The sequence below is a fragment of the Salvelinus alpinus genome, chromosome 26, assembly GCF_045679555.1.
Source record: "Salvelinus alpinus chromosome 26, SLU_Salpinus.1, whole genome shotgun sequence".
Taxonomy (NCBI): Eukaryota; Metazoa; Chordata; class Actinopteri; order Salmoniformes; family Salmonidae; genus Salvelinus; species Salvelinus alpinus.
The window spans coordinates 22959138-22975101 of record NC_092111.1 but is presented as its reverse complement, the minus strand read 5'-3'; the positions used below and the strand labels follow the sequence as shown (position 1 = coordinate 22975101).

The 15964-nt window shown below is 42.1% G+C and overlaps 1 protein-coding gene across 1 annotated transcript in view; it reads left to right on the top strand.

Annotated features, from left to right (window-relative positions):
- The first annotated feature begins 8794 nt into the window (after positions 1 to 8794).
- LOC139554960 (lysophosphatidylcholine acyltransferase 1-like) overlaps positions 8795 to 15964 on the top strand; it is a 45902-nt gene continuing 38732 nt past the window's right edge. The window contains exon 1 of the mRNA XM_071368286.1: positions 8795 to 9075. Within this exon, the coding sequence (XP_071224387.1) occupies positions 8956 to 9075 (120 nt within the window). The 5' untranslated portion in view covers positions 8795 to 8955. The remainder of the gene's footprint in view (positions 9076 to 15964) is intronic.

Below are 15964 nucleotides of genomic sequence, written 5' to 3'. Positions count from 1 at the left end.
CCCCAAACCTTTGAACGGTAGTGTATATACACTATATATACAAAAGTATGTGGACACTCCATCAAATTAGGGGATTTGACTATTTCGGCCACACCTGTTGCTGACAGGTGTAAAATTGAGCACACAGCCATGCAATCTCCATAGACAAACATTAACAGTAGAGTGGCCTTACTGAAGAGTTCAGTGACTTTCAACATGGCACCGTCATAGGATGCCACATTTCCAACACGTAATTTCATCAAATTTCTATCCTGCTAGAGCTGCCCCGGTCAACTGTAAGTGCTGTTATTGTGAAGTGGAAATGTCTAAGAGCAACAATGACTCAGCTTTGAAGTCATAGGCCACACAAGCTCACAGAACGGGATCGGCAGAGTGCAGAAGCGCGTAACGTGTAAAAATTGTCTGTCCTCGTCTGCAACACTCCCTACCGAGTTACAAACTGCCTCTGGAAGCAATGTCAGCACAATTTTCATCGCCAAGCAGCCGCACAGAAGCCTAAGATCACCATGCACAATGCCAAGCATCAGCTGGAGTGGTGTGAAGCTCACCGCCATTGGACTCTGGAGCAGTGGAAACACATTCTCTGGAGTGATGAATCACGCTTCACCTCCTGGCAGTTTGACGGACAAATCTGGGTTTGGCAGATACCAGGAGAATGCTACCTGCACAAATGCATAGTTCCAACTGTAAAGTTTGGTGGAGGAGGAATAATGGTCTGGGGCTGTTTTTCATGGTTCAAGCTAGGCCCCTTAGTTCCAGTGAAGGAAAATCTTAATGCGACAGCATACAATGGCTTCCAACTTTGTGGCTACAGTTTGGGGAAGGCCCTTTCCGGTTTTAGCATAACAGTCAATCAATCAAATGTATTTATAAAGCCCTTTTTACATCAGCCGATGTAACAAAGTGCTATACAGAAACCCAGCCTAAAACCCCAAATAGCAATGCTATTTAGAAGCACGGTGGCTAGGAAAAACTCCCTAGAAAGGCCAGAACCTAGGAAGAAACCTAGAGGAACCAGGCTCTGAGTTGTGGCCGGTCCTCTTCTGGCTGTGCCAGGTGGAGATTATAACAGTACATGGCCAAGATGTTCAAACATTCATAGATGACCAGCAGGGTCAAATAATAATCACAGTGGTTGTAGAGGGTGCAACAGGTCAGCACCTCAGGAGTAAATGTCAGTTGGCTTTTCATAGCTGATCATTCAGAGTTAGAGACAGCAGGTGCGGTAGAGAGAGAGTCAAAAACAGCAGGTCCGGAACAAGGTAGCACGTCCGGTGAACAGGTCAGGGTTCCATAGCCGCAGGCAGAACAGTTGAAACTAGAGCAGCAGCATGACCAGGTGGACTGGGGACAGCAAGGAGTCATCAGGCCAGGTAGTCCTGAGGCATGGTCCTAGGGCTTAGGTCCTCCGAGAGCAGAGAGAAAGAGAGAGCATACTTAAATTCACAAAGGACACTGGATAAGACAAGAGAAGTACTCCAGATATAATAGACTGACCCTAGCCCCCGACACAAACTATTGCAGCATAAATACTGGAGTGTTACGATGAGCGAAGGGGGGGAACCCAAGAGCGGACTCAGAAGAGGAAGCCGGGATGAATGCAAAAAAAGGTTTATTGATCACAGAGAAATGGGGAGTGCAGAACCGGGGTAGCTCAGATGAGTTGCAAAAACCAGGAGTGTAGAGTGAGGTTGGAGTTGGCTGCGTAGAACTGGGGAACAGGTCCTGGGGGGAATCCAAGGTAATGGTGGGGAGTGAAATCCAGAGAAAGGTGGTTGGTGGTGAGATGTGGAACAGGAGACAGGAGCCAGAGACAGAGCGGTAACTGCAAGGAGAGGACAAAAATGGTGTAGGCAGGAAAACGATCAAAGCAGAGCAACAGGATCTTGAGAATAGACTAGACTGATACTGACTGAGAGAGAGAGAGAGAGAGAGAGAGAGAGAGAGAGAGAGAGAGATAGAGAGAGAGAGAGAGAGAGAGAGAGAGAGCATACAGGGGGAGAACTGCAAGTTAGGACGACACCGGAGCAGATGTGACATGGAGGCTGAGACAGGAGGGGTCGGGAGACACTGTGGCCCCGTCCGACCATACCCCGGACAGGGCCAGCCAGGCAGAATATAACTGATAAGGGAATTTATATGTTTAAAGTAATAATAAGAGAATCTGAATGACATTAAGAGTAATGACTAAAGTATTTCGCCCTAATAGTTACAGAAGCTTAGACAATGTGTTTAGACATAATACTAGAATATTGTGAGACAGTGGGAACATTGTGTTTGTGTGTGATAAAGAGGAACTGACAACAGACAATGCCCCCGTGCACAAAGCAAGGTCCATGCAGAAATGGTTTGTCAAGATCGGTGTGGAAGAACTTGACTGGCCTGCACAGAGCCCTGACCTCAACCCCATCGAACACCTTTGGGTAGAATTGGAACGCCGATTGTGAGCCAGGCCTAATTGCCCAAAATCAGTACCTGTCCTCACTAATGCTCTTGTGGCTGAATGGAAGAAAGTCCCTGCAGCAATGTTCCAACATCTAGTGGAAAGCCATCCCAGAGGAGTGGAGTCTGTTATAGCAACAAAGGGTTGATCAACTCTATATTAATGCCCATGATTTTGGAATGAGATGGTCGACGAACAGGTGTCCACATACTTTTAGTCATGTAGTGTATATATACAGTGGATTCGGAAAGTATTCAGACCCCTTGGACTTATTGTTATGTTACAGCCTTATTCTAAAATGGATTTAATAAATGTTTTCCATCATCAATCTACACACAATACCCCATAATGACAAAGTGAAAACAGGTTTTTTGAAATGTTTGCTAATGTTTTTAAAACTGAAAAAATAAATACCTTATTTACATAAGTATTCAGACCCTTTATTATGAGACTCGAAATTGAGCTAAGGTGCATCCTGTTTCCATTGATCATCCTTGAGATGTTTTTACAACTTGATTGGTGTTCACCTGTGGTAAATTCAATTGATTGGACATGATTTGGAATGGCACACACCTGTCTATATAAAACCAAGCCATGAGGTCAAAGGAATTGTCCGTAGAGCTCCGAGACAGGATTATGTCAAGGCACAGATCTGGCGAAGGGTACCAAAACATTTCTGCAGCATTGAAGGTCCCAAAGAACACAGTGGCCTCCATCATTCTTAAATGGAAGAAGTTTGGAATCTCCCAAACTCTTCCTAGAGCTGGCCGCCCGGCCAAACTGAACTATCAGGGAGAAGGGCCTTGGTCAGGGAGGTGACCAAGGTCCCGATGGTCACTCTGACAGAGCTCCAGAGTTCCTCTGTGGAGATGTGAGAAACTTCCAGAAGGACAATCATCTCTGCAGCACTCCACCAATCAGGCCTTTATGGTAGAGTGGCCAGACGGAAGCCACTCCTCAGTAAAAGGCATATGACAGCCTGCTTGGAGTTTGTCAAAAGGCACCTAAAGGACTCCAGAGTGCTCAGTGGAGAAGGTTCACCTTCCAACAGGACAACAGCTCTAAGCACACAGCCAAGACAACGCAGGAGTGGCTTCGAGACAAGTCTCTGAATGCCCTTGAGTGGCCAGCCAGAGCCCGGACTTGAACCCGATCTAACATCTAGGAGAGACCTGAAAATAGCTGTGCAGCGACGCTCCCCTTCCAATCTGACAGAGCTTGAGAGGATCTGCAGAGAAGAATGGGAGAAACTCTCCAAATACAGGTGTGCCAAGCTTGTAGCGTCCTACCCAAGAAGACTCAAGGCTGTAATCGCTGTCAAAGGTTCTTCAACAAAGTACTGAGTAAAGGGTCTGAATACTTATTTCAACGTGATATTTCAGTTAATTATTTGTAATAAATTTGAAAAAAATAATAAAAAATACTTTTTTTGCTTTGTCATTATGGGGTATTGTGTTTAAATTGATGAGGGGAAACAAACTATTTAATCCATTTTAGAATAAGGCTGTAACGTAACAAAATGTGGAAAAAGTGAATGGGTCTGAATACTTTCCAAATGCAGTGTATATGTATTTTTATTTATTTTACCTTTATTTAACTAGGCAAGTCAGTTAAGAACAAATTCTTACTTTCAATGACAACCTAGGAACAGTGGGTTAACTGCCTTGTTCAGGGGCAGAACGACAGATTTGTACCTTGTCAGCTTGTTAGCCTACACTAATTGCATTAGTGAGACGTTTAGCCACATTCTGTATTTGTCTATGCAAACCAAAGCCCATTGACTTATAACCAGATAGTCATGACCTTGTTACAGTAAGTGCTAGAGACGGATGTTTGGTGTTGGAGGTGCAGGATGCACTGCAGTTACGTATGACATGCAAAGGGAAAGTTACACGTCTGCTACTTTGCAGTCCAACCAAGGCACATTTATTGAAGAATAAATCAAATGTTCAAGCACTAATCAACCACTCTTGAATAAAAATGGAAGATGAATAAAAAAATATGTGCTGAGGTTATCAATACGCCTTATCAATACGACCACCAGTTCTATTTCCATTTCCTTCCAGTTTGAAGGGGGAGGGAATGGATCTTAATTTGCCAAATATTTTTCCAATATCATCTATCTTTTTCAATTATGAATCCAGGATGACTTTCTTGTCAAAAGCTTTCTCTCTAGGACAAAGACACATAGTAACATTATTAAATAAGCACAGTGCAATATTGACATCCCACTATGTGCAAACATCTGAGCTTTGGGAACCGGTATGCCCACTTTGAGATGTTTTATCAGTAAACAATAACCCAGACAACTGCAATAACCACCCATCCATCTCTTTCAGTACTGTGTGATTCAAAGTTGACTACTCTGGTGTGTGTGTTTGTGTGTGCGCGCATGCATGTGTGCATTCATTTCCAAGCCTGGCAGGTAGTAGTAGTATGGATATTATTGGCCTCGTGGATGGTTGGCTTTATGGACTGGCATGAAAGTAAATCAAGCTTATGGTCACAGTCACACTAGGAACCACCCTGTCAGTGTGTGGTTTATGCTGGTTCCTTCACTGGGAATTATTCTTCGAGAGGGTGGATAAGATGGATGATGAGGAGGAGACCTGGCTGACGACTGTAGCACGTTTTGGGAGCATGGAGAGGCCAGAGATAGCCAGACTAGTACATTGGGCAAAAGAACAGATGGGTATTGGAGAAAGGCCATCAGTGCTGTGTTCTGCAAGCAGCACAGCGGATGAAGGCACGGCGTGAGCATGGTGAACGGATAGACGTGGTTATGGAAGCAAAGAAGAAGGAGAAGAGCCGAGTGCAGTGGGAAGATGTGCTGTGAGGAAGAACGGCGCCAAGTACGAACCGTATTCTGCTGTCTCTGATGGCTCAGAAATTGAATCTGACGAGAGTGAGGATGAATTACTTGTGGTAGCAGGTGTGGTGAAGACCTCAGAGTCTCAGAGTCTCAGAAAGTGGATCGCTGCCTTTTGGCTGATCCATATTTAGTATCAGGCTGGGTAGAAAATAAGTTGGGTATTGTTCAATCGGTAAAGGTAGCTCAAAGTGGACTTCTAATGATTTTCTGTGTTTCTTCTGTCCAGAGGGAGAGGGAGCAGCTTCGCGTCACGTGACTAGGAACAAGACATGTGACTTACATTGCTCCCACGAAGCAGGGCGCCTTTGAAAGGAGTGATTCCTGGGGTGGCGTTAAGTGTTGAGGTGGAGCAACTGAAATTGGAGATTCCCTGCATCTGTGACGCCCGCCGTTTGGTGGAACGCAGACCTGGTGGCAAGAGTGGTGAACTAAGACACTGTCTGTCCTTCTGAGTTTTGAAGCAGAGTCTTTACCTGATAAAGTCATGTTAGGACATGTCAGTTATCCGGTGAAAGCTTTTGTGCCAAACCCACCATGGTGTTTCAGATGCCAAGCTTATTGCCATGTTGCAGCAGTGGTTGGGAGGGAGATTCCGAGATGTGAGAAGTGTGCAGGACGGCATGGGACAAAGGAATGTGTAGTATCGGTGGAAAAAACTGTGTGTCAATTGTAGGGGTGCCCATGTTGCTGGGGATCAAAAGTGCCCAGTGCGAGATAGATGGGTTGAGGTTGCCTGTGGTGGCAGCTGCAGATAAGACTTGAGTGTACAATGTTTTACTACAGAAGAGTTACAAGGTGTGTTGAACAAAAGAGTCCCGTCCTCCAGTTAGGGTCAAAGTAGATGATTTAGCATGTTTTTATGAAATAGTGGTAAATAGGTGTAGGGTTAGTTGGAGCTGCCCCCCCCCCCCCCCCCTCACTACCGCACAGTAGGTGGCGGCATGCACATATACAATTTGAGAATGCCATGATATAAAAGAAGTAGAAGAATAATTATTATTCGGCTAGGATTGCTAGCTAACGAGAAGTCAGATAGGAAGTGATGACACGAAAGCGTAAGAATGGCGCTCTTAAGATTAGAGATTCATCTCCTGAGTATAAATCTTTGTTCGAGGTGCACATACCTAAGTCATCTTACTTATAGGTCTTCATGCTCTCTTGAGAACCTTGATGATCTCGAAATGGAGTCAGACGCCGGTGGTGAACACTGGTTGAGCCAGTCCTGGATGAAGTGCGACGACTGGTGTAGTGGAGACTTCCAATATTTGCCCTGAGAATCCTACCAGAGATGATTTTGGACTGGTAGGAGTGAGATTACTGCTTTTTGGCCTACCCAAACATTGTGTCGGGCTGAGTAATGGACAAACTGGGAATGATTATACCTGTGAAACATTCGAGAAGTGATTTAATTTATTATTTATTTTTTATCTGCCTCAGAGGGGAAGCAGGTGCTTCGAGTCATGTGGCTCAGGGCTCAACCTGTGGCGTGCCTTGCTCTCCGGAGCAGGGCGCCGCTAAAATGGGTGATCAGTGGGGTAGTGTTGAGTGTAGAGCTGGATCAAATAAAAAGGAATATACCAAGTGTTTGTGATGCCCGCCGTTTGGTGAGACGTAGACCCGGTGGCAAAGGCGAGACAGAGAAAACCCTGTTTGTCTTGTTGAGCTTTGACACAGAGTTTCTACCTGATAATGTCAGGTTAGGTTATATTTGCTATTCTGTGAGGGTCTATGTTTCTAACCCGCTTCGGTGCATTAAGTGCCAAGGATTTGGACATGTTGCAGTGTGTAGAAGGGAGATCCCACAATGTGAGAAATGGGGCAGAAAGTTTCCTATGCTGAGGCAGTGAAGAGAGTAGAGGATATCCCGGTTGTGGAAAAAGTACAAAATGTTCATACTTGAGTAAAAGTAAAGATACCTTAATAGAAAATGACTCAAGTAAAAGTGAAAGTCACCTAGTAAAATACTACTTGAGTAAAAGTAAAGATACCTTAATAGAAAATGACTCAAGTAAAAGTGAAAGTCACCCAGTAAAATACTACTTGAGTAAGTCTAAAATTATTTGGTATTAATTATACTTAAGTATCAAAAGTAAATGTAGTTGCTAAAATATACGTAAGTATCAAAAGTAAAAGTAAAAGGTAATAATAATTTAAATGTCCTTACAAACAAAGCATTTGTTTTGAGTGAGTCCGCCAGATTAGAGGCAGTAGGGATGACCAGGGATGTTATCTTGATAAGTGTTACGATTTTGAAAATGTTCTTTCCTGTTAGGCATTCAAAATGTAACGAGTACTTTTGGGTGTCAGGGAAAATAGTAAAAAGTACATTATTTTCTTAAGGAATGTAGTGAAGTGCGAGTAAAAGTTGTCAAAAATAGAAATAGTAAAGTAAAGTACATATACCCACAAAAAACTACTTAAGTAGTACTTTAAAGTATTTTTACTTAAGTACTTTACACCACTGGGATAGCCCGAGGGTGAATGAGTCGACTGGGAGGCCCATAGTGAGTAGGCCTGAAGAGAGAGAGCCAGAGAGGATGAGTTTTAGTATGGTTGGATTTCTTGAGTTTATTGCCATGGTGATCACCTACACTGACTGATGGAGCGGAAATCACAGAAGATAGATGTGGTAGTTGCAGCAGCGGAGAACTATTTGGGTGTGAGAGATTTAAGTGCAGAAGATCTACAGGAAGTTTTGAGAGAAGGGGTTCCATTCTCCCAGGCCAACAGCCTGGTGTAGGATCATTTAGGGCCCAAGTAGTGGGGTGGGGTGGGGGTTTTGGGGGATAGTGTATAAGTGCAGGGTTAGATGGTGGTGCAATTTAAGTTTTTCCCATTCCCCTTTTCCCTTTTTGGGGGGGTGACCAAAATGTGCAATCCGCACTCCGACCTGCGAAAGGCAACAATACGCAACACACCATCTAGTCTGCTGGAAGCCACATGAAGAATAATACTTCTTCTTTAACTGATGATCCTGCTGCCATTTCTCTGACAGGGCCTCTCCTGTCAGATAGAGCTACAACTTTCAAAGAAAACAATTCTAAATGATTATGACATCCAGACTGAATGAACAATAATGTTGAGCTATTTTCTGGATTATTGTCACCTACAGCCACATAAAGTTTTTACATATTAAGGTTAACAAGAGAGACCCAAAGACGTCAAACTGAGTAACAAATTGACAGGTGGGTCAAGTGAGAGTGCAAGCACTACATCTTCACACTCATACGCACTCAAAGGTATCTGGCACATCTCAAAGACACATTCCAGGAAAAGAGGTCATGTCCCACCAAACTCATATCAGTTGTCCCTGTGTGTGTCTGCCTGTGTCGTGACTCGTGTGTGTGTGGCATGTGTGCTGAAATTCTGGCACCACTGTAAAAAAGATCCAACACCTTCCAAAGTGGTCAGTGTATGGCTTGCTACTACGCATGCGCAGTCCCAGTACATTGAAATTAGCCATCCTCCCTTCCCCGCCCCACATCAACGAAAACGAGTTGATGTTTCTCGAGCATACCTATCAGTGCCATCAGTACATGTGTAGCTAGCCTAGAAAGTCAGTTTCAAAGAAGCATTGCCTGTTTATTGTGGAATAGAAAAACCGTTGCGAACTGAAGTGTTAGTTTATTTGTTTTCAGTTATGAAGTTGCCAGATGAGCAGCATTCTTCCTTGGAGATTAGAGATAGGTCGGATTTGCCAACCCCTTTCAGAAATCCTTTCGTTCACGAGTTACGATTCACCCCCTTGGAGAAAATCAGGGTAAGCAACCGTTTAACTTTTGCCGAAATCTTATTTAATGAACATTCAAATATGTTCTAATGTTATATTTTGCCAGCTAGTTTGTCAGTTAACGGCACTCTGTGCTACAGTAGCTATCAGCTAATTAGCATACTAGTTAGGTACCTGATGTTCTCTACCCACCAAGTTTTCTGTGCCTTTCAAGCGTGCCGCTGCATGTTATGGTCGAAGCTGGTAGCTAGAATAATTGGTATATATTGACCATAAACCACATGTAGGGACTAAACTAAAATCTATACATGTGGTGTATTTTATGGAGATTTGATTCTATCAAGAAGAGTTTTGATTTACATAACATCAGAGCTAACTTTTTGTAGCTATTGAATTGGTTATCTTGATTCTCGTAATTTGCATTTCAAACGTTTGCAGTGGATTTCCATGTCCAATAGCAGTTAACTGTAAAACTGTCCTAAATGACTGGGCAGCCTTCACTGTTCAAGGGAGGCTTGTCTACTGAGGCTTTAGAATAGATCTGGGTCACACAAAAAAAGATAATTGAGTCCCTGTGTTTACATTAAATGTTCCATGCGTTGTCTTTTGCCCACCTCTCTCACTCTGTCATCTCCGTCTGTCTTCCTTCCATCTCAATTCAGTTCAAGGGACTTTATTGGCATGGCAAACATATGTTAACATTGCCAAAGCAAGTGAAATGGATAATAAACAAAAGTTAAATAAACAATAAAAAATTTACAGTAAACATTACACTCACAAAAGTTCCCAAAAAATAACAACATTTCAAATGTCATATGTGTATATACAGTGTTGTAATGATGTGCAAATAGTACACCAGGGGAAATAAATAAACAGAAATATAGGTTGTATTTACAATGGTGTTTGTTCTTCACTGGTTGCCCTTTTCTTGTGGCAACAGGTCACAAATCTTGCTGCTGTGATTGCACACTGGTATTTAATTTTTTTGTTGTATTTAACTTTTATTTAACTAGAAAAGTCAGTTAAGAAAAAATTCTTATTTACAATGACGGCCTACCAAAAGGTCTCCTGCGGGGATGGGGTCTGGGATTAAAATAACAAATACATCAAATAAAAATATAGGACAAAACACATGCATAGTCACTTTAACTGTACATTCATGTACATATGTACATACTACCTCAATTGGGCCGACCAACCAGTGCTCCCGCATATTGGCTAACCGGGCTGCTTCTTCATTGTGTCCCGCCACCCACCACCCGCCAACCCCTCTTTACGCTACTGCTACTCTCTGTTCATCATATATGCATAGTCACTTTAACCATATCTACATGTATATACTACCTCAATCAGCCTGACTAACCGGTGCCTGTATATAGCCTCGCTACTGTATATAGCCTCGCTACTGTTTTTCACTGTCTTTCTACTGTTTTTTATTTCTTTACTTACCTATTGTTCATCTAATACCTTTTTTGCACTATTGGTTAGAGCCTGTAAGTAAGCATTTCACTGTAAGGTTGTATTCGGCACGTGACAAACTTTGATTTGATCACAACAAGAGCGACAACACTACATGAAGAGACTTAAGACCACAACTTAGCATAGCAGCAACACAACATGACAACATGGTAGCAACAAAACATGGTAGCAGCACAAAACAGGGCACAGACAACAGCACAAAGGGCAAGAAGGTAGAGACAACAATACATCACACAAAGCAGCCACAACTGTCAGCGTGTCCATGATTGAGTCTTTGAATCAAGAGATTGAGATAAAACTGTCCAGTTTGAGTGTTTGTTGTAGCTCGTTCCAGTCGCTAGCTGCAGCGAACTGAAAAGAGGAGCGGCCCAGGGATGTGTGTGCTTTGGGGACCTTTAACAGAATGTGACTGGCAGAACGGTGTTGTATGTGGAGGATGAGGGATGCAGTAGATATCTCAGATAGATATGGGAGGTTATCAAAATGGGATTTGTTTTGGAATTCTTTGTGGGTCTGTTTTTATCTGAGGCAAATATGTTTCTCTGATCATACATTTGACAGGAGGTTAGGAAGTGCAGCTCATTTAGCACATAGCCTGTCTTCTCTTGAGAGCCATGTCTTCATTTCTGCGGCCTTTCTCAATAGCAAGGCTACACTGAGTCTGTACATAGTCAAAGATTTCCTTGGGTCAGTCACAGTGGTCAGGTATTCTGCCACTGTACTTTCTGTTTAGTGCCAAATAGCATTCTAGTTTGCTCTGTTTTTCTTTAAATTCTTTCCAATGTGTCAAGTAATTATCTTTTTGTTTTCTCATGATTTGGTTGGGTCTAATTGTGTTGCTGTCCTGGGGCTCTGTCGGATCTGTTTGTATTTGTGAACAGAGCCCCAGGACCGGCTTGCTTAGGGGGCTCTTCTCCAGGTTAATTTCTTTGTATGTGATTGATTAGTTATGTAAGGTTTGGGAATCGCTTCCTTTTTAGGTGGTGGTAGAATTTGTAGATAATTAGCGGGAATCTGCATAAATCTGTTCTGCATGCATTATTTGTGAATTCTTGGTTGGTGAGCGGGACCCCAGACCTCACAACCATAAAGGGCAATGGGTTCTATAACTGATTGAAGTATTTTTAGCCAGATCCTAATTGGTATGTCACATGTTATGTTCCTTTTGATGGCATAGAAGGCCCTTCTTGCCTTGTCTCTCACAACTTCCACAAAGCTGTGAACGATATCTGGGGCGCTGATGTTTAGGCCGAGGTATGTATCGTTTTTTGTGTGCTCTAGGGCAACGGTGTATAGATGGAATTTGTATTCGTGGTCCTGGCAACAGGACATTTTTTGGAACACCTTTATTTTTGTCTTACTGAGGTTTACTGTCAGGGCCCAGGTCTGACTGAATCTGTGCAGAAGATCTAGGTGCTGCTTTTGGCCCTCCTTGGTTGGAGACCGAAGCACCAGATCATCAGCAAACAGTAGACGTTTGACTTCAGATTCTAGTAGGGTGAGGCCGGGTGCTGCACACTGTTCTAGTGCCCTCGCCAATTCCTTGATGTACATGTTGAAGAGGGTGGGGCTTAAGCTGCATCCCTGTCTCACCCCCCGGTGAAATGTGGTATTTTGTCCTGTAGTTCATTCACTGTAATTGGAGAATCCAATGGGTTCTTGTTGTCTTTAATAGTTGATTCTAAGATTTGTATTTGATCATGTATATGTTTTTGCTGTTTGTTCTTTGTTATAGAGCCAAAAAGATTGGAGAAGTGGTTTATCCATACATCTCCGTTTTGGATAACTCTTTGTTGTTAGTTTAGAGTTTTCCAATTTTACCAGAAGTGGTTAGATTCTATGGATTCTTCAATTACATTGAGCTGATTTCTGATGTGCTGTTCCTTCTTTTTCTGTAATGTATTGTTTTAGTGATTCACCATAGTGAAGGCGTAGGCTCAAGTTTTCTGGGTCTCTGTTTTTCGCTGGATAGGTTTCTCAATTTCTTTCTTAGGTTTTTGTTTTTGTCATTGTTAATTTTCTTAGGTTGTCTGCTTAAAATGTTTAGATTTGCTAGGGAAGCTGAGAGGTCAAATATACTGTTTAGGTTTTCTGCTGCCAAGTTTACACCTTCACTATTACAGTGAAACCGCTCCCTCTATGCTCCCTCAATTTACCCCTCTCTTCCCCTCTCTGTGTATGTAGTAAGAATAATTGACTCTGTGCCAATATGTGATGGTCAGTCAATCACCAGATCAATATGGTCACATGCACACAGTTGTCCCCTTACTCTCTGTTTAGCCTTTCACACACAGCCTTGCGGCTTGGACATGCATTTGTCAGTATCTGACCATGCTGCAAAGGACAGAATGGCTGTAGCATACGGCATCATTCAGCAAATGATCTATTTTGCTTGCACCAAGTCTGTGTGTAGCTAGTTAGTATTCGGATGAGTGTGACTTATGGTTTGCGTGGACTTAGCATTCTTTCTGGAAGTGCAGGAAATGTGGTTTGTCCCGTTCCTGGCTTCATGGCCTCTCTGCTCTCACACAGCCCCAGGACCAGGGTGTGTCCCAGTCACTCATCCATATACTGTACACTACAGCAACGCTCTCCAATCCTGTTCCTGGAGCGCTACCCTCCTGTAGGTTTTCACTCCAACCCCAGTTGTAACTAATCGGATTCAGCTTATCAACCAGCTAATTATTGGAATCGGGTGTGCTAGGTTGGAGTGTTTGTTTGTTTTAATTTCAACTTTATTTAACCAGGTAGGCAAGTTGAGAACACGTTCTCATTTACAACTGCGACCTGGCCAAGATAAAGCAAAGCACTGTGACACAAACAACAACACAGAGTTACACATGGAGTAAACAAACATACAGTCAATAACACAATAGAAAAGTCTATATACAGTGTTTGCAAATGAAGTAAGATTAGGGAGGTAAGGCAATAAATAGGCCGCAGTGGCGAAGTAATTACAATTTAGCATTAACACTGGAGTGTGAACTAGAGGTTGACCGATTTATGATTTTTCAACGCCGAGTCCGATTATGTGAGGACTAAAAAAAGCCGATACCGATTATTTGGACAATTTTATATATATATATTTGTAATAATGACAATTACAACAATACTTGAATGAATAATGATCACTTTTATCTGAACTTAATATAATACATAAATAAAATCTATTTAGTCTCAAATAAATAATGAAACATGTTCAATTTGGTTTAAATAATGCAAAAACACAGTGTTGGAGAAGAAAGTAAAAGTGCAATATGTGCCATGTCAAAAATAGCTACTTTTTAAGTTCCTAGCTCAGAACATGAGAACATCTGAAAGCTGGTGGTTCAATATTCCCAGTTAAGAAGTTTTAGGTTGTAGATATTATAGGAATTATGACGCAACGACTATTTCTCTCTATACCAGTTGTATATCGTATAGCTTTGACTATTGGATGTTCTTATAGGCACTTTAGTATTGCCAGCCTAATCTCCGGAGTTGATAGGCTTGAAGTCATAAACAGCGCTGTGCTTCAAGCATTGCTAAGAACTGCTGGCAAAATGCAGTAAAGTGCTGTTTGAATGAATGCTTACGAGCCTGTTTCTGCCTACCACCGCTCAGTCAGACTGCTCTATCAAATATCAAATCATAGTCTTAATTATAATATAATAAACGCAGAAATACGAGCCTTTGGTCATTAATATGGTCCGGAAAGTATCACGTTGAAAACCAAATGTTTATTCTTTCAGTGAAATACAGAACCGTTCCGTATTTTATCGAATAGGTGGCAACCCTAAGTCTAAATATTGCTGTTACATTGCACAACCTTCAATGTTATTTCATAATTATGTAAAATTCGGCAAATTAATTACGGTCCTCACACAGTTCGCAACGAGCCAGGCGGCCCAAACTGTTGCATATACCCTGACTCTGCTTGCACTGAACGCAAGAGAAGTGACACAGTTTCCTTAGTTATTATTACCTTCTAACATGAATTTCTTTGAACTAATGATGTTTATGGTTAGGTACATTTGTGAAACGGTTGTTTTTTCCCCGCAAATGCGCTTTTGTTAAATCATCACCCGTTTGGCGAAGTTGAAGTAGGCTGTGATTCGATGATAAATTAACAGGCACCACATTGATTATATGCAACTCGGGACAAGCTAGTTAACCTAGTAATATCATCAACCATGTGTAGTGTCATGACGTTGCCTGCTTGGGTATTGCAAAACCCCATCCCCCTCTCCCTGCCTCTCCCTTTCCTACCACAACCCATGCGGTGATCACAGAGAGACGTCGTAAATTCCTGAGAATCTCCTCATGGCCAAACAGTATTAAGAGAGAGGGTAAACTTTCAGGACTAAGGAATTCTCTTCCACCTCACAGAACTTGAGGTACGAACATATTTCATATTCCTGCAAAAGTATAAAAGATCGGTGGGGAGTCCAGCTATTAACATGCCCGTTTGTCCCCATGTGGGAAACTCATGAGAGACTGTGGGACTACATTACCATACCGCTGTTTATATAATAACCTCAGATATGAGGTTTACATCTGTTTGTTGTATAAAATGAATGAGTGAGTATGATACTGTTTGTATAATTGTGTAATATGATTTTGGACTGTTTAATGAAGAAAAATACAAATCCCGTTTGATTTGAACTAAACCCGAGGACCCGCCCCTGAGCCAGTTGGGTCAGACATCCAAGGACAGCCCCTCTATGCTATCCGAATAAAAGCTCAACTCTGAGAAATTACCATTAGACCAGGTTTTTCTCCATTAGGAGGAGAACGAAGGTTAAGTAACATTGCTGAATCTTTAACCATACCACGTGGTTAAACTCTTAGACGATCAAGAACAAGTCCTTGATATTGACTACTAGTCTGCAGCTAGGAATTCGGTATCATTGAACGCGAAGAAAGACAACCGCCGAAACATCATTCTATAACGAATGTCACTCTGAACTATCCACAATAGCCAAGACAGAGACCAACGAATCTCCAACAAACTAACTTCTCTCCAACGATGAAGACGACACACACCGAGCGTAACTATATATATATTGATTGCAATTGTTCCCGAATGAGTGAGCGTTCATGTGTAAGGATTAGCATGTCAATTGTTATAAAGAGTATACTCTGTAGTGACTTCTGAATCTTTCCCCCATTTTCCCTTTTGTCTAACAAGCCGCCATGCCGGTTCAGCCACTAGGGCATATTTCTCCCATTTCATGTAACCAATTTTATGTTTGTTTGTTTATGCATTTCTGTGAATTAATTAGTTAGTAATAAATAAATGATTTAAGACAATTGATGTATGGATGACTCATAGTGAAGACTGGGTTCGTGCAGATAATCAACAATTTACGACGTTTGGAATGAGACTAACGTGAGGTAAAAATAAATAAATCATTAATCAGAAGACTATTGATCAGATATGAAAATATCTGAAAGGTTA